At 35.1% G+C, this 25,380-nt stretch overlaps 1 protein-coding gene across 1 annotated transcript; it reads right to left on the bottom strand.

Moving 5' to 3' along the window:
• Positions 1-1,694: 1,694 nt before the first annotated feature.
• On the bottom strand, positions 1,695-9,463 carry LOC145097046 (MATE efflux family protein). The gene is made up of 4 exons (XM_079034530.1): positions 9,376-9,463; positions 9,196-9,298; positions 8,227-9,108; positions 1,695-2,418 (listed from the first exon to the last, which is right to left on the bottom strand). Exons 2-4 carry the CDS (start codon positions 9,256-9,258, stop codon positions 1,921-1,923), a joined length of 1,443 nt encoding a protein of 480 aa, XP_078890656.1. The 5' UTR covers positions 9,259-9,298; positions 9,376-9,463; the 3' UTR covers positions 1,695-1,920.
• Positions 9,464-25,380: the final 15,917 nt, after the last annotated feature.

Below are 25,380 nucleotides of genomic sequence, written 5' to 3'. Positions count from 1 at the left end.
TAACTCAGATCGACCCATCGTCATCTCTAATCTAAAAGATGTCAAGTTAACAATATTCATTTAATAAGTTAACCTAGCATCACCTAATTGTGTTGTACCCTATGAAGGCATGTGTCCGCCACCACTAAATATATACTTTACACACACCAACCTACAACACCATCCTATACCATTGAGCTTACTTTTTAGGTAAATGATGACTATATAATTATCATTTGCATTACTTTTTAGGTTATGATTACAATATAATTATTATTTTGACTAACTTTTATCATTATTTCATTATAACAAAATCAATAAAATTTTATTATTTAATAATTAGATTTTTATTGCTAACTTTATTAATATTAACAATTTTAAACTTATTTTTTATTAAGATAAAAAAAATAATAATTTTATTTTTATAATATAATAATATAAATAGTATTATAAAAAATAAAATTCAAAATAAATTTTTATCAATATTTTTTTTACCTTATCCATGACAAAAACAAACGACAACAATAATTTTGTGCGGCTATGCCCCTACGAAAGATTTTGGGTTTGTTAATGCCCAACATTGAGTAAATAAAAAGGGTTATAAATGTAATATTTGGAGATATTATTTCACTTCATCAACAAATTTGATTTAACAATTTAATTGCTTGATATAAAAATATAAAAGATTAAATAAACACATGATTAAAAAAAATAGTCATAAACTCATATAAACTCATATGTTAAAGAATAAATGCTTTTATTTAATGTTAATACATTATTATTTTATTTCAAAAATTATATATATATATATATATATATATATATATATATATATATATATATATATATATATATATATATATATATATATCACTAAAAAAAGATCAAAGTAATGATACTTAATGTTAAAAAAAAATAGAAACCAATATAACTAATGAAGTATCATACATGTCGAATTTGTTTATATGCGAGATAGATTATTTATATTAAAAATAACACAAAATAAATATATTCAAAAATAAAATTAATAAAAGACAATATGTCGTATATGTTTGTAAAGTAAAAGGGAGGAAAATAGAAAATAATATATAAATAAAGGGGCATAAACATAATATTAAATTAAATGTATTTTATTGTTTTCCTATTCTCGTAGTTAATCATTGCGTCACTAGTGTTAAAAGCTGTGTTTAAGAAATAAAGAGAAAGTTAGAGTCAAATATATAGGTCAACACAATATTAGGTTGGTGTGCAGTAGACTTGGAATAGGATGGTGTGTAAAAAGTAAAACCCAATATATATATTTGTTTTTAAAAATTTATGTTCTAGAGGTCTAGCCTACGATGCCAGATGTCGTTAGCGAAGTGCTTAACTAGACTTAGTTGTTAACACGTCCCTGATTACTTTTGTTCATCTAAAATATTAAGAACAATTTTCAATTTAAATAGTTTAAAGAAGATATGATATTTTATTTTTTGACAAGTTTTTAACCTGATTTAACTTATATAATTATATTTTATAACTTTAATTTCAGTTTATCTATATAAGAACAAAAAAATAAAGAAAATGACATGCTTAAACATATGTGGAAATCAAAATGTCAAGACAAAGTGAAAAAGAAAAAGTAAGCGCTATTCCAAGAATACTTTCATCAAAAGATACTTGTTTTTTTTATGTAGTTAAGACAAATATGCACACAAGACGTGCGGGGAAGAGAGTTTTGGCAAGGATCATCGGTCAGTACTATTTGATTTCTTCTCAAAATTTAATCGTCTTTATCCAAAAATATATACGATCAAACAAAAACAAAACTACCGATGGCAAATCGCCTTAACTAAACAAAAAAGAAAAATCATTACGTTGACCTATTAATCATATTGTTTCCAAAACATGGTCAAATACGCTTATCCCATCATCAAGAATCCTTTTTCACAAACATTAGTGTCAATTAATGACCATCTCTAAAGAAGTAGTATTGGTGAGTCTGTGAGCTCTCAAAGCCTCCCCTTCCCAATCCGTACGAACAACAACCGAATACAAAACCGAAACCGCACATGCAAACTGAGCCGATAAGAGCCCAATCCACAAACCAGTGAAGCCGACCCCAAAGAAAAAGGCTAAGCCTACAGCTACCGGGGTGCCCACAAAGTAAAAAGACCCAAGGTTGATCCGGGCACCAACCGCAGGCCTAGCAGTGCCACGGAGGATCCCACACCCTGTGGTTTGCGGGCAGTTGCCGAGCTCACAAAGGCCCATGATGGGCATCACTGATGAAACAAGTGATGTGAGCATGTGGTCATTGCTGAAAAGGGCACTCCATTTGTCTCTAAAGATGATGGTCCAAATCACATTCATCAAACCAACTACAAATGCGCACGATAGTGCCACCATTGCAGCTAGCTTTGCCTTGTTTGGCCTTCCGGCGCCTAGCTCATTGCCCACCTAATTAGTATCAAACAAATTAAATAATTAATATTCTACCACCCACTATTAGTACTAAGTAGTATAAAGCGTTTCCCAACAATCTTTTATATATAGAGTATATCAAAGCTTATATCACATTTCATATTTTTTGTATATATATTATATCCAAACTTTTATGAATGATTTTTTTATTATTACAAAATAAATAGCATAAACCAATTACACAACATAACAACTATAGAAAATCTTACAATTCCAAATACACATCAAAAAGTGCTTTTTCTTTTAAATTCCAAGTCCAATATATACAAAAAATTTCATAGAAAACATAATTATAAGAGTAAATTACACGAATGGTCCCTATGGTTTAGCGTAATTTACGCGTTTGATCCCTAACTTATTTTTTTAACTCGGAAGGTCCCTACTGTTTGTTTTTGTTACACGCATGGTCCCTGTCTTACCTAAAAAAACTATTTTGCCTTGATTTTTTAAAATATTTAAATAAACACACCCCAAACCCAACCTCATCATCTATCCCATAATTTTTTCCTATTTAAATAATAGTCATTTTAGGTAAGACAAGAACCAATCGTGTAACAAAAACAAACATAAGGGACCAAGCGCGTAACAAAAACAAAAAGTAGAGACTTTCCGAGTTAAAAATAAGTTAGGGACCAAACGTGCAAATTACTCCAAATCATAGGGACCATTCGTGTAGTTTACTCTAATTTTAATATAATAAAATAATACATACCGTCATTATTAATTGTGTAATGTTGTATTTATCTATATTTAAAACATATAGCTATTTATTACTTGATTATAATAATAGTTTTATAAAAACTTGTAAAAATATAAATTTTAAATTTTAAATATTACATTTAACATTGAATTATATTTTAAAACTTTCATAAAATGTATGTGCTGTTATATATTTTAGCAAATTAATTTATAACGTTTATATATAGAATAAGTTTAATGATGTTTCTCTTTATGCAAAGTAAAAGATATAATTACTATATATCCTTATTAATAATACCAAAATGGTATCATTTTATTAATTCTATAGTAAGAAGGCCTTACAAAGCAAAATCTAAAGTTTTTCAATATCATTTACTCTGAAGAAGACAAAACACTTTTTCTTTTATAGCTCTAAACTGAAACCCACCATCTATCACAATCTCTAGTAATCATTACTTCCTATTTGTACTTTCTTTTAATAAATATAGTTCTTTTGAAATATCAGAAATTAAATTCAATTTTTTATAAGTTTCGATGCTTATCATTTTGTGGTATTTTTAAATAAATGTTTTTTCTATTTGTCATTTTCTTATTATATTTTATCTTTCTTAATTAACACATCTTATTTACAACTTAATTAATAATTGTCTTAATTGAAAATAACAGATAAATTATTATATTACAACTCATATAGTATTTAATATGTTTCCTTTTAAATTCAAATTTTAAATTTCAAATTTAAATAAATTTTTGTTTAAAACTTCATATTTTTTTTATCCAACCCGTATAACATACGGATCTCACAACTAGTATAGGATTATGCTATAAGTATCTCTTTTAACCAACTTTACCGCTTGACATCAATCTAATCAACTTTTTAATTTTACTTTTAAATTGACATTTTTTTTTCGTTTTGTTTTTCTTTTCTTTTTTCTTTTTTTTCCTTTTTGTTTTTTCTATTATTATTATTATTATTATTATTATTATTATTATTATTATTATTATTATTATTATTATAAATTTTGACCATATAAAATTCGGACAACATATAAATTCCGACGACATTATAAAATTTATTATAAATTTCGATAACCATATAAAATTCGGACAACGTTATTATGTCGTCCGAATTTATAATGCCGTCTGAATTTTAAAATTTCATCCAAATTTTAAAATGTTGTCCAAACTTTATACGGTTAACGTAATAATAATAATAATAATAATAATAATAAATAAATAAATAAATAAATAACAATTAAAAACAATACAAAAACAAAATAGAGAAAAAATGAAAAAAAAAAAAAAGAACCGATCAAAACGCTCCTTCCCTTCTCTCTATCGCTAACCCAATGGGTTGTTTATTCTTGGCGCACCCCCTAACGCATGCTAGAGGGCGGTGTTCATCCATGCTAACAACTTTGGCTAGAGCCTTTTAACATCTGGACTCCCCTAGTCTAAAAGCATCCATGATTGTTAAAATAGAAAGATAATGGTATCAAGGTTGTCACTTTTTTTATGAGACGAAGATGCCATTTTGAGTGCAAGTGAAAGAAGTGAAGTATTTAATACAATGTAAAATGTTATGATTTAGTAGGCAAGTTAAATTAAATTGAAAAAAATAGAAAAAAGTATATAGTTAATTGAATGAAATGGGAAGAAACGACGTTAGCCCTAATGTCGTTGTCGCCAGATTTGACACGAGTTTGTTACATGTTTTTCGGCGGAGCAAAATCCGTCGAAACGTAGCGTCTTTGTCAAGAACCATTGTCGTCACTAGTACCTTTTTCAAAAAACCACATATTAAAACCCTTCACCATTGGTAGGCATCACCTTCGTCGGAGAAAGAAATAGAGGGATGATTACAATAGTGGTGACTTCCAATCTTTAAAACCCTAGCCAACCTAGCATTGTTGTCGCCGCCAGAAAATCCTAACCCTCAAATCCTTCCTCTGAATCGGTAAACCCTAGCTAGAAAACCCTAACCATCCTAGGTTCTGATAGCGTTAGGATTTAATGTGAAGCTAACTCACGTATTTCACCAGCTCAGCTCAACATAGGTTTAAGGTTTAAAAGCAAAGGCAGTTGGCTCGATGAAAATTGCGACTCTGAACAACAAATGGCGTTAAGATAGTGGTGGTTCCGACGAGAGAGAGAGAGAGAGAGTTATTTTTTATTTTTTTTTTTAAATTTGAAACATATTAAAGTATTAAAAAAAGAAGACAAATCAATATTTTAGGTTTTTTTAAAAGACCAAAAGTCCAAAACCATAAAAAAGATAATATTTTGCTCTAGAGGGCGGCAAGTCGAAAAAAATTGAAAGAAAATTGTTGGTATATTTTTGTAAACCACATAAACAATTTTTATATTCCCTTTTAATAAATAACTGATAAAAATTTAAAATATATTTACGCGCAATAGGTATTAACGTCAATATAAACAATAATACGAAAAATTGCTCTAATAGAAAATATAAAATCTAGGTTATGATGTTTTAATACTACCAATACTAAAATCTTAGGTTATGACGTCATAAAAACTAGACTATAATCATAATTAAACTAATCAGGAGCTGTCCTCCTTCTTTGAGGTCGAAGGTTCAAGTTTCATTGTAGATATAGATGCAATTAAGTGTTAGGTTATAAATAATTTAGATTTGTTGTTCAAGAAAAAAAAAACCTTATAAACGACAAGTCTAACAAAATAATTATGTTCTATAGTTTTAAAAAATAATCTTCATTCCCTAAGTGGCTACTTTTGAATTTTCTTTAAAAACTTGAAATAATAAAAAATATATAATATGTATTATTTCTCATTATCACATAAATTTTTTAAAAAACATGTTTTTCTTATGTCTAAAATTTGGGATATATCCAAAAGAGTTAGAATATTTTAGGCCAATTTTTAATAAAGTCCTAAATTTTATTTTTTAAATAAAAAATCCCGACTTTTCACCTTTTGAATAGGAAAGCCCAAAAAACAAACTAATTTATTCACTTTAGCCATTTCTGACCTGTTTCGCAGGTCATGGGACCAAATTGTTAATTTTTCGAAAATAATGGGACTTTTTTGCAGATTTCGTCAAAAATTTTATGTAATGTTTACGTATCTATATCTATTTTTATGTATTTTGTATTTTTTATGTTTTTATATGTATATATATATGTATGTATTTTTATGTATTTTAAATCTATAAATGTATATTTTTACTTATTTATATGTATTTTTAACCATTTTACATATTTTTATGTATTTTTATGTGTTATTTTTTATGTATTATATATTTTATGTTTTTATATATTTTACATATTTATGTATTTTTTTAAGGATTTTATATAGATGTTTATGTATTTTAAGTGTATAAACGTATTTTTTTATGTATTTACATATTTTTTTTATGTATTACGTATTTAAGTATTTTATTAAAGTTTTTTATATAGATGTTTTTGTATATTTATGTATTTTAAATGTATAAACGTGTGTATATATATATATATATATATATATATATATATATATATATTTTAAGTATTTTACATAATTTTTGTGTGTTTTTATTTGCTTCTTATATATATATATATATATATATATATATATATATATATATATATATATGCTTATTTACGTATTTTTTTAGTTTCTTATATAGATGTTTATTTATTTTTATGTATATTAAATGTTTAATTGTAAAAAAATATATAAACACATAAAAATAATACAATTAAAGATTTAATATACATAAAAATACATAAACATCTATATAAAAAAACTAAATAATACATAAATATGCAAAAACACATATAAATACATAATACATAAAAAAACATATAAAAACACACAATATATATATATATATATATATATATATATATATATATATATACATTTAAAATTCATAAAACACTTAAAAATACATAAGTACGTAATACATAAAAAAAATATGTAAAATACTTAAAATAGATATAAATACGTAAAATATACGTTTACACATTTAAAATACATAAACATCTATATAAAAAGCTTCAAAAAATACATAAATATGTAAAAATACATAGAAATACATATAAATAAATAATACAAAAAAAATAAAACATAAAAAGATATGTAAAATGGTTTAAAATACATATAAATAAGTAAAAAATTCGTTTGTACATTTAAAATACATAAAAAAATATGTAAATATATACATATAAAACATAAAAATACACATATACGTAAAATAGATATAGATATTTAAAAAATATTTATACACTATATAGAAAATTTGATGAAATCTGCAAAAAAAATCATTATTTTCAAAAAATTAACAATTTGGTCTCATGACCTACTAAACAGGTTAAAAAGGCTAAAATGAATAAATTAGCCGGTTTCTTAGGCTTTTATATTCAAAAGTTGAAAAAGTCAGGACTTTTTTATTCAAAAAATAAAATATAGTACTTTATTAAAAGTTTACTCAAAATATTAGGACTTTTCTGGAGATATCATCTAAAATTTCTATTTCAAAAAGTTTAATATCAACTTTTTTTTCAATTTAAATCAAGTGTCTATTTTAAACCAATATATTGTATATATTTTTCATTTTCTTTTACTTTTATTTTTTTTGGTACACTTTTATAAAAAAATTAAAGTATCTTTCGAAATCACTATTGTTCATTGGATTTCAAATTTATATTAAAAGTAAAAATTGAAAAGTAAAATTTTTTGGGAGCACGTCCGGTCTGAAATTTCGAAAAAAATATATTTTTAGTCAAAAACTATACTATGAGATAACACCATTCCTAACTAGTTTGACATTTTTTTTAAAATAATTTTTTTAGTTTCTTTTAATGAAAATTTAAAACAAACATGATTATTTTTAAGTTACTATCCCCCGTACTATATGTTATATTTTACTTTTATTTTCAGTATCACACTCACCTAGGTAGAAATCAGAAGACTTGCTCAAAAAGGAAATTTAAGATTGCGTATGAGAGAGAGAGAGAGAGAGAGAGAGAGAGAGAGAGAGAGAGAGAGAGAGAGAGAGAGAGAGAGAGAGAGAGAGAGAGAGAGAGAGAGAGAGAGAGAGAGAGAGAGAGAGAGAGAGATTACTCGGGCAGATACACAGCCAGCCAAAGCCATGGGAACAGTGTACATAAGACTAGTTGTCTGGATGAGTATCCCAGTCGCTGCCACTGTTAGTTGCGGATTGGCCAGATAACCAGCAAGAACGGTCACGATCTCATACCACCACCACTCCAAACATATTCCCATACAACTCGGCACAGCCAGCCTCAGCAATGGACCCACCCCCGTAATCCCAATCCCATCCGTCCATCTCCATGTCCACCTCCATCTCCCATATATCCACACGTATCCTGCCATCAGCCCCATCATGTTCAAGTTAGTCACCACCGAAGCCATTGCCACCCCGCTCACACCCAATCCCATCTCCACTACTAACACGTAGTTCAACGGCACATGGAACGCCACTGCAATCAAACTGCACCACATCATCGGCTTCGTCACCCCCTGTGACCTTAGATAGACCCTTAACGGCTGTAACAAACAGTTTGTTAAAAGGTCTGGTAAAGAATATATACAGTACGTCGCAGCCATTGATGTGATCGCTGCATCCTGCCCCATCCACAGCATGATCGGTTCCAGGTTTACCCATAGCAGGCTGATCGGTATGATCGCCATCAATAGTATGAATATCATCCGGACAAGAGATACAGACAATAGATCCCACTTGTCGCTGCCATTGCTGCCGTACGCCTGGCTGCACACCGGTTCTAGCCCCGATGCTAGTCCGACTAGCACCGAGTACCCTGTGATATTCGTGAAACCTAACGACAGAGAACCGCCGGCTAGCTCCAGGCTGCCCAGCCTCCCTAGGAACAGCACGGACACAACTGCTCGAAGATAAACCAGGCAGTTCATCGCCGTGATTGGGATAACCATAGACAGAAGTTGCTTCACTTCCTCCATCATCTATATGTATATATGTATTACATCATCTACTCTGTAAAAATATAAAACCCTAAAACAAAACAATCCCACGACAGAGTTGAGACTAACCTCTGATGGGGTAAACGCTTTGTTGTTATAGTATTGTGAATCGGAACTCTTCATTAGCTCCATGATAAGCTATTCAAACGATTGAATCAACCGATTTGGATCTCTGCAGACACATAAACAGTAAGAATGATGATATTAATGGGAAGACGAACAGAGTCGCAGAGATGAGCAGGAAGCAACCTGGCTGGCAGAGCCGCAGAGGAGATGGGATCGAATGTGGAGAATGGAAAAGATTTTGGAGAAGAGTGAAACAGAGGTCATATTTCAGTGGGTAGTCTTGTATTGATATACAATATTTGGAAATATTATATACGCATAAATGTGGGAATTTTTGTCAAATATTATATGTTCTTTTGTCTTTTAATCAATATTCTTATTTATTTATTATAAAACAGATTAACTTTTTGTAGGAATTGTTTTCCAACTATTATTTTTATTTTCTTCCGCCGTTCTAAAAAAAAGTTCAATCATGTTAATTTTTCTTAATTTACATAATAAATAAGATTTGATATTCATTATAGAAATTATCAATATAAGACAGCATGAAAATAATTTTATTACATAAATTAATAAAAACAATGATTATAAATAGTAACAATATTGCTTTAAATCAGTTTAGTTTGCAGCATAAATTAATAAAAGAAATAAGAAAATACGACTGCATAAATATGAACGGTGTTGTATATATCCATAATTTATGAAATTGCATTGTGCATATTTTGTTTTTGTCATTTTCTTTTCTATAAATCTATTTTAATTTGATATATATATATATATATATATATATATATATATATATATATATATATATATATATATATTGTCTTTTATTATTATTATTATTATTTTTAAATAATTGATTTGATCCGATGTTATTTTAACTTTAACTTTATTTTTTTCTTTTTCGTTCGGACTATCATTGTGAATTTTATTTGTCCAGACCTGACTATCATTGTTTTAAAAAATCTACGAACAATTATATGTATGTTTGTGTGAGTTGTATTTAATGTCTACGAAAATCGCAGCAAAATAATAATACTAGATAGTCCAAACGAAAAAAATAATACATGGATAATGTAAATGAAAAAAATAACATAAGGATAGTCTTAACAAAAAAATAACGCATGGATAGTCGAAACAAAAAAAAAAACATAGAGATGGTCGAAACAAAAAATAATACATCGATAGTCCGAACGAAAAAATAACGAAAAAATAACAGATGAATAGTCCGGACACAAAAAATAACACAGGCATAGTTGGAACAGAAAAATAACACAAGATAGTGAAAACGAAAAAAATAACATAAGGATAATCTGAACAAAAAAATAATACATTAATAGTCCAAACGAAAAGTAACACAATGATAGTATGAATAAAAATATAACTATTTTTAATGTGAATAATAATAATAATAATAATAATAATAATAATAATAATAATAATAATAATAATAATAATAATAATAAAGTATTTATTATAAATATTAAAAACAAAAAAAATAATGTAAAAAACAACAAAATAAAACAACTAAAAAACAAAAAATAAATAAAATAAAAAATAAAAAAATAATAAAAAAGAGTAGAAGGGGGATAAGAGGGGTACACAAAAAAAATCAAATATTAATTTCACCTTGTATGCAACACAAAGAATGGCATGCCAAAACTTACAATAGGTTTTAACAAAATGTCATGATTACGTGATACATGATATCGAATATTAAAATTTAACTAAGAAACATATTCATGCATGTGAACTAATATGCAATATCGGAGTTCACGGAGTCGATAGAGACTGGAAATGATTTGAGGCTTGTGTCGACAATACAAATTGGAAGCGATTTGAGGCTGGTACTATCGACGTCACGGATCTGCCAAAATGTGGTACTGCAAATTTATGGGTTGGACAGTTTGGAAAAGTTGCTCCTACCGTCTTTCTTCTCTATTTTGATTGTTGCTTAACTGTTAGAAATTAAAATATACTTAAACTACTTTAAATCATTTGAAATCTCTCTAATTTCATTTCAGACCTCTTAAATTGCTTTCCAACTCTCTCTAATTCCATTCCAACTTTATCTAATTCTATGGATTCAACAACTAGTTCTGGTGAAGTTTGTGAGTAATAATTTACATAAACAAATCCTCTTTCTCATCTTTATTCAAATATGAAAATAAATACCATCATTTGGCAATAATTTCTCGAGCTGAATAAGTTATTCTTTAGGATACTATAAATTCAACATTTATAGGAACTCGAGAACTCATGTGAAGGGAGATCGCGAAGCTGCAGAAAAAGTGTTTGATCCTAGATTACTTTGTTAATAATGCAAACTTTGGTGACGACAAATTTTGTAACATCCCAAAAAACATGACCAAAAATTTCATTTTTAATTATTAATAAAACCATAGTTATTAAACCATTCCATCAAAACATGAGTCAATGTATTTCAAAACATTATTACCATAGTTTCCAAATCAAAACATCAGAGTAACATCTCAGGCTAAACATCATGGTGTGTGCAATGCTGTCATCCCAATCCCTTCTCTTTGCAACTGGAAGTACCTGAAACCAAAACTAAAAACCGTAAGCACGAAGCTTAGTGAGTCTCCCCAAACTACCACATACCATACACATAATCACATAAACTGGGCTCCCGCTCCTTCATCGGTCCCAGCCCGGCATCAGACAATGTCTGGCATCAGGCCCTGCCTGGCATCGAGCCACGCTCGATATACAGATTTGTTTCTTCCAGACCTTGCCTGTCTCTGGGCCTCGCCCGCTATACGTATACAACAATATCACATAAGCATACTAGCACATAAAGAATCATACACAGTACTATATGCTCTAGTTCTAAGGCATCGCCTATCATGGGCCCCGCCCCTGCTCCGCTAATGATGAGATATGGAACCCCGTCTACACTCAGCTAGTGATGAGATACGGGACCCCGCCCACACTCACCTCCCTACTAGGCACATACAGGTATCACACAGACAACAAGTATAATCTATCATGCACATACTTATCGGGTACCACCCGACATTGAACCGTAGTCTGAAAACACACATATAAATATTCCTCAGGCGCCGCCGGCATCGGACTTTAGTCCGGAAAACATACAATCATACATACCGGCTGACATTGGTGCCTTCAACCCATCCCTACATGTAACGCCCGTGTTTCTGGGCTTGTCATTAATAGCAATGTAATAGTCTAGGTTAACCTGTGTAACCCATCTTGAAATAATAAATGTGTATTATTTGAGTATTATGTGTTTTGTGCTTAGTTGTGTGACTTAATTAAATTAAGAATGAAAATAAGCATCAAAATAAAATGTTAGATAAAGCTGATATCTATGAATAATGTTGTAGTAGTTGAAACGACGTTTCCGAATATATAAATAATGCCGAAATCTGAGTTATAACGAAGAAGTTATGACCTGTCAAAGTTTCGCGGCAGAACCGGCAACGCTGAATGACGTAAATAGTGAATTTACGATAGAGCGATATTTAGCCTTAGTAATGTAAACGGAAGTCGTAGAGTTTGTTAAACCGAGAGTGTGCATAAAAAGATCGTCCAAATCTAACTTTCTATGAGGAAGTTATGATTTTATGAGGTTTCGACTTAGCAGCATGCAGCCCGAATACTCGATTTGAGATCGAGCGGTTTTTAGCCGAAACAATCTAAATGAGAATCAAAGATCTCGTAAAGGGTAGTGCAACGATAAAAAGATAGGCGAAAACGGACGTCGGATAAAGAAGTTATGAATTTATAATGGAGTTTTCCTGTTCCGGCCTACTAAAAATAAATAATAAAAATAATATCAAAATTAGTTGACGGAGTCTAAACGAAAGGTGTAGAGCGTAGTCTCACCTATGCGGGGATATAAAGAACGCTGAAAACGGAGTTCGTATGAGGAAAATATGAATTTTTGAAGTTTATTTAATAATTTCGGTATTTAATTTAAATTAAAAATATCCGATATTATCCAAAGGGGGGGAGTCAGCGATCCTATCCAGGTTACGCCCAGCGTACCTAGATTTACGCCCAGCGTAAATCGAGGATCCTGACTCTATAAAAGGCATGCGAGGGTAGCCGGCTTCTTTTGCCAAATTCTCTCCTCTCTCCCCCGTTTTGCATTGCTTTACGTGCTAGAAATATCCTGAAGCCCCGGTATTAATCCTGAGCCACGAAGCAAGTCTCGAAGCCCCGCAGATCACGAGAAGCCAATTTTTGTGAAGATCTTCCAGATCTACCGAAGAATACTACTTCTACAAGTCGTAGTGTTGTCCGATCATCTTCTGATCAAGTGAGTGTGTAGTTACCTTCTTCTAACACATAATTATGAAGTATTTTATACGAAATACGTGTTATGTGTATATTTTGTTGTTATATGTGTGAATGTATATTCACTTTCTTCTATCTCATAGATCTGATTTATTCTCTATGAAATACGTGTTATGTGTGTGTGCCTCATCTGTTATGTGGAATATGTATTGATTGAACATGCTATACAGGTTTTAAACTATGTATAAAAATATATATTTTTATCTACTAATATGTTGGGTAGAACATGGGTAGATAGTTGATGTGTGATAAACAGATGAGATGCCTCGATGTTGTTGTTGTTGATCTAGTTATTCAGCGGAGTATGGATAACGACCACAGACTTTTTCTAGACAGTCATGTGGAACGCTAGCAGGCTCATAACTTGTAGGTGTTGTGAACGATGTGTTCACCGGTGTACTCTATCCCCCTCATGGTTGCCTTTAGGACATCTGTTGTTGAGGAAACCCCTTAGCAATAATGTCCGTCTCGATGAAAATCCTAGATTAGTTCCCTTGAGATAGATGTTGTTTTAGGGACGTAAAGTGAGGATAACGGGAATGGGTAATCGGGTTATTGTTGTTGGTAAAAGTAAATATAATTATTTATTGCTGGTTGAAAACCCTATATGCTCACCAGGCTCCCAAGCCTGACCCACTCAGTTTTATTTGTATTACAGGAAGTGGCGCAAGGGCATAAGATGGATGAATCATCAAGTTGTTTTGTTTACAAGTATGTATATGTATATATTTTTTGAACGACTTGTAATGTTATCGTTTATGCTTTATGGTCTGTATCGGAACATGACATCTTGAGTTTTGATTATATAATGAAAATACATTTCTTTATGAAATGCTTTGGTAAATATTATTTTATCATACTTTGTTTTTGAGAACAAATTCCGCAACTCTTTCAAATCAAAAGGATTTACTCTGAAATTATTTTAAAAGCATAAATGAAAATCGGTCTTTTCTGGCCGTGATTTTGGAAATGTCACACTACAGGATGAAACTCACTTCAAACGCTAAATCTCACTACACGAAATCCCTAGTTGTAGTCATGTCGACTCCCCGAGCTTTCCATGCCAAAAAATACCCAATTGACCATTAGATTCCACACTGTAATCCATAATCCTTACTAGGGATGAAATGAATGTTTCACCCCTAGTCCAACAAGGCTTACTATCGAGGCCCAAGCCCGAAACCATAGAATCCATAAAAGCCCATCAATGGCCCAATTTTCCAAATTGGGCCCAACCCTTACATGGAACAATCCTTTTGAATTCATTCCATAATTCATAGCCCTCCCAGGGTCAACCTCGGTCAAGCTCAAGTTAATGTGAAAGTCAACGTCTAAGTGAAAGTCAAAGTCAATGCTTCGAGTTGACTCAACTCTTCGAGTTTACTCTTCAACTCGTCGAGTTCCTATGAATCACATAATCGTGATCTCTCGATCCAACTCGTTGAGTCCATCCTTGAACTCGTCAAGTTCTTCCTTTCAATGGAATTGGGACACTCCACTTCAACTCGGCGAGTCCATCCTTGAACTCGTCGAGTTCCTCTGTCTGTTAGCCCCTTCTTAACTCATTAAGTCATTATCCTTCTGCTCTGGACCCTAAGTTTCCAACTTTACCCATTTATACCTTTTCCTAAATAAATTAAGTCTAAACCCTAACCCAAAAGGCCAAAGTCTTAATCCCAACATCACCAAAAGTACAAGATGGACTATGGGATCATAGATCTGGACTCTAGGGACTAAATGATCACGTAAAGTCCTAGCTTTTTCCTCATGAATGGCCATAAGAAGCTCCAAAGGACCAAAATGATGATCTAGAGATTGCATGGGACTTCCATAGCCATAAAGTTGGCACCTTTATGCCATGGAAATCCTTCTAGACCTTAGATCTGAAGTATAAACTCATTTGGGACATCCAACTCCCAAGGACAATGATCTTGGATCAAAACCACTCAAAATAGCCCCAAAAGGAGATCTAAATAACCACAAGGAAAGGTTCGAACTTGATACCAGAAAAATGTTAAGAATGAAGCTAAAATTCTAGATCTACAACTCCTTCTTGTGTCCTCAAGCTTTTCCTTCTTCCAATGGCTTCAAAACACCCATATTATACACTTAGAACGGCTAACAAATACTCACCATAGCATTAGGGTTTCTGGACTTAGGGTTTCGGACTTGGAGGCTAGAAATGAGGCCAAACCCTAAAGCATAAGCTGATTAAATAGGGGAAAAATCTCAGATCTTGGGTTTCCCAAACCCTGTCCAACTCTCCGAGTTGATCCTCCCCAACTCATCGAGTTGGTGTTACAAAAAGCGCGTTCCAACTTTCCAACACGTCAAGTTTATTACTTAAACTCGACGAGTTGGTCTTTAGAAATAGGGATTTATTTCTATATTTAACCTTTTAAATTTTTGGGCGTTACAAATCTCCCCCACTTAAACTAGATTTCGTGCTCGAAGTCTGTTGTAGTCACCTGCCCTGAAAACTGCTCACACCCTACACTCGCAGCTCTCCTTATCTCTTAAGACCTAATTGATGTTTCCCATGAGTACTGGCACCCGCGCAATCGATGGCCTTCCCACAGTACCGAACCTAACTAACAAGACTCTTTCTTAACCCTCAGGAAAGGCGAGCCCTCCGTTTCGTGCATAAACCTCCTTTTTCTTTTCCGAAATCTGAAATCTATAGTGGTCTGTCTCCCTGACAAACTTCCCACGCATAGCCAACAGTAGAATACCTATACTTAACAGAAGGCTCAGATAATCCTTCGAGTAGAAAATTCATCCCCGTAACGGTTAGACTCATACGAGCTGTGCAACAGGGTTAAATAAATTACTCAGAGATTATTTAATCCAACTATAAGTGACTTAGCACCTTCGATCAATAAGCTACTCTACACACAAGATTCCTCTCATCACTACTGTTGCCCAAACATCCTACTGCCTCTTATCTATTTTCCGAATGAACCGAGACCTCCCAGGTTCCAACTTATTTTTCCACTATTTGAAATACCAGATTCCCACCCGGTTTCTAAGCCAAAGAACACCCTCCCAGTCGCTCCGCGCGACTTTCGAAGCAAAATTTGGCTATCTAAGCTACTCTATCCACATTGCCACTCTTGGCTCTATAAATCCTGGGATCCTCGATCCCATATCTTGACCCAACGGTCTCTTCCAGGTCCTACCTGCATTGCTATCAGCACATGGCCCTCTCCCACGGGTCCCACCCAAACCATATCACGGAGCGGCCTTGCCCACAGGTCCTACCTATCTATGGCTACAAAGGCTCAACTCCACCTCGAATCCCAACGACCTATCCTTTTCTAATTCCGATCCTGTTGTGGCCTTTCCACAATCCTACGAAATAACCCACCCTGGCCTAACTTATTTGATTGAAGCTGTGAATGCTACGACTCATTCTGCAATATAACAACACTCTCCCACAATATCTGACTGCATGAGGAATGTTACGGCTGCCCCACAGTCGTACTATACTTTCCATGCTATCTGGCTGCTGGTGAATGCTATGGCTATCCCACAGTCTTATAACACTTCCCACGCTAACTCAAATGCTGAACATGGCCTTATCGTTAATTACCAATCCGAATACATCCAAAGTCGAGCACACACATGGTCTAACATCCTGACTGAACTCGCGTCCTGACGGGAATTCCCAACATGATTCCCCAACACCAGCTATCAAACACTAACGAGACACGAACCCAATGTTGGGAAGTTTCCCAACTCCCAACTCACACACTCCTCAATCCAAACAACCAATTGAGCCATCTTCCTCCCCAGTGGGAATGCAAACTCATCCTAGTTCCGCACCTTGTTCTGTTCCTGGATACCTGAACGATTCTCCCCCACTTTGATTCAACCAACATCTTATAGCACACAAGAATGGAAGGATTCTCAATTCTTCTTACCATCCAATGATCAATCTGCTGGAAACCAACGCTTACCATTGTTAGTGTTCCAAACCTAACCCACACTAACATAGTACAGCTCTTGAAGACTGACGAAACACCTCCCGAGTTTTAATCACACTTGCTACAACTACTGCATTCTCGGAACCCATCCTATAAGGAGACGACCTCACACTACTACTCTAAGATTCATGGTATGCAGATGGCATATAATCCAAACATAAGTAGAAAGTATAACTCCAAGATACACTTACTCATGCCGATGCAAGACAGTAGCGATAAAATCATAAATAAAGACTAATAGGAAAACAAAAGATACACACCTGTAACATCGGAAGTTGCTCGTGTCTCCTCTGTAGTCAGCTGGAAAGCCCTGCTCCTCGCTGTCGGTGCCTCTGCCCGGCCCTGAAGGCCGTTAAGGATCCTCAATGTTACAGGGGCAGGTGCCATCAACTGACCCACTGCAGCCAAACTCGGATGTTGGGCCTTCTTGTGGCCCTGCTGACTACAATGAAAGCAAATCAGGTCTGATCCTTGGGTGGTGGTAGCAATACAATCCCTGCTATAATGACCGATCTGGCCATACTTGAAGCAAATAGAATCACCACCACTACCACTCCTACATGCACCCTCGTGTGTCCTACCGCACTTGCCATAGCAGCTACGGTCCTGATGACCCCTCAATCTGTAATCCAAGGCCTTGGGCCTATTGCCCGATCTCGCAGCTATCTGAACCTTGTCTGGCTTCCTCTTCCTCTCTGCCTCTAAGTCGATCTCCTTCTCCCTGGCTCGAGCGATCATATCCTCCTGCGTCTTGTAGTTGGATCGGATCACAAAATGCCTGATGTCGCTCCTCAGTATCTCGTGATATCGGGCCTTCTTCATCTCCTCGTATGCTACGTACTACGGAACAAGAAGGTCCTTCTCCCTAAACTTGGTGGTGATTTTAGCCATCGTCTCCGTAGTCTATCGGAGGTCCTAGAACTCCCGTGCTAGCTGCTGCACCTCAATCACTGGTGCAAACTCGACCCTGAACCTGGCCGAGAAGTCTCTCCATGTCATCACATCAATAGTGTCATCATCCCCAATAGCATGTCCAACCTCCTCCCACTAATCACGTGCTCTGTAGTTCAGAAGATAGGAGGAGAGTCGGACCTTGTCCTCCTTGGGACATCGGCTAGTACAAAAAGCGTTGGTGACATCTGCCAACCACCGATTGCTAGCAATGGGGTCCCTAGCCCCATGATAGTCTGGAGCTCCACAAGCTCTGAACTCCCAGAATGTCAACGTGCGTGCCCCTATCATGGCCGCCATCTCAGTACAGAACCCACCCAACCTCTCATCAAGAATCTCCAATATTCCCTCCTTGACCATACCAAAGATCGCAGGAGTCTGGTTAATAATATTGCACTTAATCTCGGCTGAAATAAACTCTCTCATTTGCTCATCGAGCTGCATGACTCCAAAGCCCGACCTTGATCCCTCACCGGTGCCTGAACCGCCAACTGGTCTAGTACGTAGTGTCACCATGTTGCAACATATAATAACAAGCATCAAAATACTCATCACTAACAAGGGATCACACACACATTACAAGTTCCTTGGTTTTATCTCAACCCTCCTTGACTTGAGTATGGATCCTCTGCTTTCAGTAGTACGGGCCCATACTACCTTCCATATCTATCCGTACTTTCCTCAGTAATTACCTTGACTCCACCAAGTCCCTTTCACTACTACTTCCCCCAATACTAATCTCATCCTAGGCTTGCCCTAGGGTAATCTCCGACCCACTCTCCGCCATCAGCTGCATAAGAAATCCCTGTTATTCTTCCCTAACTAGCACACGAATACCATTACATATTACTAAGACCAAATAATTCTTCAAATGAGAGGTCTCTCCCTACAACGGTTAGAATCAAACGAGAGCTGCGAAATAGGGCTAAACCTAACCTTCTTAAATTATTTAGTCCTCATAATATGTAACTTAACATATTCGTTTACTAGTTAGCTAAAGATAACTAGAACTCCTAAAATCACAAAGCAAGCAGCATTCGAGCATTGAGTAACCCAAACCCAACATATCCTAATCAGGCCATCATATCACTGACTAATCAGTACTAGTATGTAGTTCAATAAGCTCATACAATAGGCATACAAGGCATCCTTCCTAGATCCTTAGCCCTAATCTAGCATGCAGTTCTCAAACACATACAACAACCATACAAGGCATCCTTCCTAGATCCTTAGCCCTAATCTAGCATGCAGTTCTCATAATCATATCATATCATAACAAACATGTATGGGTAATTTGGGAGAACTTACTTAAGCTCGGCTAATTGCATGCACCACATCCTTTTCTCTTTTTGAAATCCTTTTTATAGAAATGATTTTCTTTCAAAAACTATCATACCAAGTCCTCAGTTTGAGCTCAGACACACCCGAGAGTGTGCCTGAATCCCTCAAACGAAGGCTCAGATACTAACTTGTAACATCCTAAAAATCATGACCAAAAATTTCATTTTTATTTATTAATAAAACCATAATTATTAAACCATTCCATCAAAACATGTGTCAAAGTATTTCAAAACATTATTATCAGATTTCCCAAATCAAAACATCAGAGTAACATCCCAGGCTAAACATCATGGTGTGTGCAATGCAGTCATCCCGAGCCCTTCTCTTTGCAACTGGAAGTACCTGAAACCAAAACTGAAAACCGTAAGCACGAAGCTTAGTGAGTCTCTCCAAACCACCACATACCATACATATAATCACATAAACTGGGCCCCTGCCCTTCATCGGTCCCCGCCCGGCATCAGACAATATCCAACATCAGGCCCCGCCTAGCATCGAGCCCCGCTCGGTATATAGATATGTTTCTTCCAGGCCCCGCCTGTCTCTGGGTCTCGCCCGCTATATGCATACAATAATATCATATAATTATACTAGCACATAAAGAATTATACACAGTACTATATGCTCTAGTTCTAAGGCCTCGCTTATCATGGCCCCCCATGCTCCGCTAATGATGAGATATGGAACCCCGTCCACACTCAGCTAGTGATAAGATACGGGACTCCGCCCATACTCACCTCCTTACCAAGTACATACAAGTATCACACAGACAACAAGTATAATTTATCATGCACATGCTCATCAGGTACCACCCAACATCGAACCGTAGTCCGGAAACACACATACAAATATTCCTCGGGCCCCGCAGGCATACGACTTTAGTATGAAAAACATACAATCATACATATGGGCCGACATTGATGCCTTTGACCCATCCCTATAGGAGGAAACTCACCTCAAACACTGAAGCTCAATGCACGAAATCCCTAGTTGTAGTCCTGCTGACTCCCCGAGCTATCCATGCCAAAGATCACCCAATTGAACATTAGGTTCCACACAGTAATCCATAATCCTTACTTGGGGTGAAATGACCGTTTTACGCCTGGTCCAACAAGGCTCACAATCGAGGCCCTAGCCCAAAACCCATAGAATCCATAAAAGCCCATCAATGGCCCAAATTTCCAAATTAGGCCCAACCCCTACATGGAACAATCCTTTTGAATTCATTCGATACTTCATAACCCTCCCAGGGTCAACCTTGGTCAAGGTCTAGTCAAGGTCAAAGTGAAAATCCAAGTCAAAGTCAAATTCAACGCTCCGAGTTAACTCAACTTGTCGATTTTACTCTTCAACTCATCGAGTTCCTATGAATAACGGTATCGTGATTTCTCGATCCAACTCGTCGAGTCCATCCGTGAACTCACCGAGTTCTTCCTTTCAATGAAATAGGGACACTCCACTTCAACTAGGCGAGTCCATCCTTGAACTCATCGAGTTCCTCTGCCTGTTAGCCCCTTCTTAACTCATTAAGTCATTATCCTTCGGATCTGGACCCTAAGCTTTAGATCTCAACTGAAAATGCTTCTAGAAGGGTAAAGTTTCCAACTTTACCCATTAAGTCCAAACCCTAACCCAAAAGGCCAAAGTCTTAATCCCAACATCACCAAATCTACAAGATAGACTATAAGATCATAGATCTGGACTCTAGGGACTAAATGATCACGTAAAGTCCTAGATTTTTCCTCATGTATGGCCATAAGAAGCTCCAAAGGACCAAAATGATGGTCTAGAGATTGCATGGGACTTCCATGGCCATAAAGTTGGCCCCTTTATGCCATGGAAATCCTTCTAGACCGTAGATCTGAAGTATAAACTCATTTGGGACATCCAACTCCCAAGGACCATGATCTTGGATCAAAACCACTCAAAATAGCCCCAAAAGGAGATCTAAATAACCACAAGGAAAGTTTCAGACTTGATACCAGAAAATTTCGAGAATGAAGCTAAGATTCTGGATCTACAACTCCTTCTTGTGTCCTTAAGCTTTTCCTTCTTCCAATGGCTTCAGAACACCCACTACAACACTTAGAATGGCTCATAAATACTCACAATAGAATTAGGGTTTCTGGATTTAGGGTTTGGGCCTTGGAGGCTGGAAATGAGGCCAAACCTTAATCATAAGGTGTTTAAATAGGGGCAAAATCTCGGATCTAGGGTTTCCTAAACCCTGTCCAACTCGTCGAGTTGGTCTTCCAAAACGCGCTTCCCAACTTTCCAACACGTCGAGTTTATTCCTTAAAATCGACGAGTTGGTCTTTAGAAATAGGGCTTTATGTCCATATTTAACCTTATAAATTTCTGGGTGTTACAAATTTCAAAGAAGATTCTAGATAAACAGACACTCTTTCTTATGTATTGTTGAAGATATGGAAAGAACATATCCATGTTTTGAAACAACTAGAGATGCAAGGTTTAAGATAAGTTGTGCATGGACTGGAGAACTGAAGATCAACAGCCTGACATTGCTATTTCTGTTGATCTTTTCTCTTGTACTATACTACAAGACAAATAGTAAAATACAAAACAAAACTTTGTCATTTGAAAAGGTTTACAGACGCAATACACTTTTGAACACAAAACAATCTTGGACATATGTTTCATCTCAGACAAGTCTTCACTTCATAATTCTCTTTAATCTCAGACACTCTTCAATCTCAGAATAACTTCACCTCGCATTGCATAAGGATACTTTTCATGTTTTAACACCCCTAGGCTCATAGTGGATGATTTCATTTGCTCGCATAACCAAATCCCTTACTTTCATGAGTCTCCCATGTACTCGTTTGTTGTAATAATTTTCAGTTTGCACCTTGTATGATGCTTGATGGAGTTAGGCTCTTTCTCGCTTCTCTTCTAGCAGATCAAGGTTATTTCAAAGATTGATTTCTAATATTTACTTACTAAATTCTACCTCACAAATAGATCCCATGAGAAACTCAGGTGGATACACTACTTCAATTACGTATATCAGGCTAAAAAGTGTCTCTTTGGTGCTATTCCGCATAGTGGTTCGGTAGGACCATAACACACTAGAGATCTCTTCAACCTAGTTTCCTTTTTCTTTTCCCAGATGCTTCTTTATTTCGTTCATCAGAGTTTTTTTTTTGAATGTTTTTGTTTGGCCATTGGCTTGTAGGTGAGCCATTGAAGTAAAATGTTGTTGTATGTGCCTGTCCTGGAACCATCCTCTAAAAGGATTTTCTATGAACTACAACCCCTTGTTGCTGATCAATGTTTTGTGAGTCCCAAAGCGGGTTATTATATTATTCCTCATGAACTTAATCATGGACCTCCTTATTATGGTCAACATTGGTCCTGCTTCTATCCACTTGGTAAAGTAGTAGACGACAACCACCAAGAATATTCCTTTTTCCTTGTGCTTTTAGGAGATCACCAACGATATCGATTCCAAACTAATGGAAAGGCATGGGCTCGTGATGTTGTTTAATGTAGCAGATGGCATTTGCTGCACAATAGAGAATGTTTGACACTCTATGAATTTTCTAGTGGCTTCCTCTGCTTCTCCATACCTGTCTGGCCAATAAATGAGCTCTTGTTGTTTTTATCTCTAGCCAGTAGAGGCCCTACTTCACTTTTGTGCATTTCCTCAACTACTTTCTTTCCCTCGCTTGCATGTATTCATTTCAAATGCAACATCAAATATCCCTTCCTATACAGGTCTCCATTTCGAATTGTGAACTATAGTGCTTTGATTTTTGTTTTATGTGATTCAAATGCATCATTGGGTAGTAGGACATGGGGCGGATAATCATATAGTAGAGTCATACAACTACTTTCCTCTATGGAGATGGTGTTTACTTGTTCCTCATCTATGTTTCATTGGTGAAGTATTTCCACTAAAACTTTCTTTGAAAGGTGATTGAATGCGGTGGTTGTCAACTTACTTAAAGAATTTGCTCACATGTTCGCGCTTCTCTTAACTTGTTCTATGGATAAAATTTTGAAAGACACTGCAAATTTTATACACAGCTTCTATGAAAAATTTTCATTCTAGCATCCTTCTTGTTGTATGCTCCGTTGACTTGATTTGTGACCAACATCAATTCAGTCATTACTTTTAAGTTTTTGACTTCCATTTGTCTAGCTATCCTAAGTTCTATCAGCAATGCTTCATTTACAACCTCATTATTAGATGTCTCGAAGTCAAAACATAGTGCATAAGTTATTTTGTTGCCTTCAGAATCTCTAAGTGTGAGGCCTTCCCATGAACCTTCCTTGCTTGCCACTCTATATGTATATAACACCCAGACATAATTCCTTGCTATAGGTTCTCTAATCCTGTCCAGGTGGGTATGGTCGACGCTATGTGGCCCGTCTGGAATTTCCGTCAGGAAATCTACTAAAGCTTGCCCCTTGATACTCGTTAGAGGGTGGTACTCGATGTCGTGTTCCCCAAGTTCAATTGCACATTTTGTTAATCTCTCAAATTTCTCAAGTCGCAACAGGACGCTCTTGAGTGGCTGAGTTGTCAGTACTTTAATTTGATCAACTTGGAAATACTGGTGTAACTATCTAGCTGCGTATACTGTAACGTCCCAACAAAATAAGACCATAATTTTCTATTTTCATATTTAGATTAATAAAACATCAAACCATATGATTATCATAAAACCAAGGTTATCGAAATGTATCAATACATCATCAATATCAAAGTAAATCACAAAATATGGAAACATGTGGTGTGTGTTCTGGAATCATCCCGAGGACCCTTTGAAAACAAAAGTACCTGAAACATAAACTGAAAACCGTAAGCACAAAGCTTAGTGAGTTTCCACAAAATTCCACATACCAAACATACAACGGGGCCTAGCCCTGGGGTATATTCCAACCCAAAAAGCAAGTATGGTCCCTGCCCTGGGGTATATTTCAACCCGATCTTATCATAATGGGCCCTGCCCTGGGGTATATTTCAACCCGAACATTTCATAATGGCCCCCCTGGGGTATATTTCAACCCGTCATGCCATATTGGTCCCCGACCTAGGGTATATTTTAACCCGATCATGCAAACACAACATATATCACACAAAAACTAGCATACTACATAACCGGATTGTGAACCGGCCATGGTTCCTTCGACCCATGGATACAGGGAGGAGACTCACCTCACACTGCCGAATCTCATAGACAAAATCTCTAGTTGCTGGCCAGCTCAAATCCCCGCGCTAACAATCACCAAATAATCATCTAGTCAGTAATTGGATCCCAACTCACACAAAAAGTCTAAACTAGGGTAAAAGACAATTTTACTGATGGGTTTTGAGCATAGAAAACAATCATATGTGTGCATGCAACCCTAATTGTTGGATCTATGTTTTCTCTATTAGAAATAAAAACATTGAACACAAAACAAGAAACCCTAGGAGGCAACTACAATTTTCGAAATTTACATTATACTAGGGTTAGGATAGATACCTTTATTGTTATGTAGTAATAACAATGGTTTCCTTGAAGATCTTGAACTTTGAGAGCAAGTGTCACAA

The sequence above is a fragment of the Lactuca serriola genome, chromosome 4, assembly GCF_051521515.1.
Source record: "Lactuca serriola cultivar US96UC23 chromosome 4, Lser_US96UC23_V15, whole genome shotgun sequence".
Classification (NCBI taxonomy): Eukaryota; Viridiplantae; Streptophyta; class Magnoliopsida; order Asterales; family Asteraceae; genus Lactuca; species Lactuca serriola.
The sequence above is the reverse complement of the archived record's forward strand: the minus strand, read 5'-3'. Positions and strand labels throughout refer to the sequence as shown.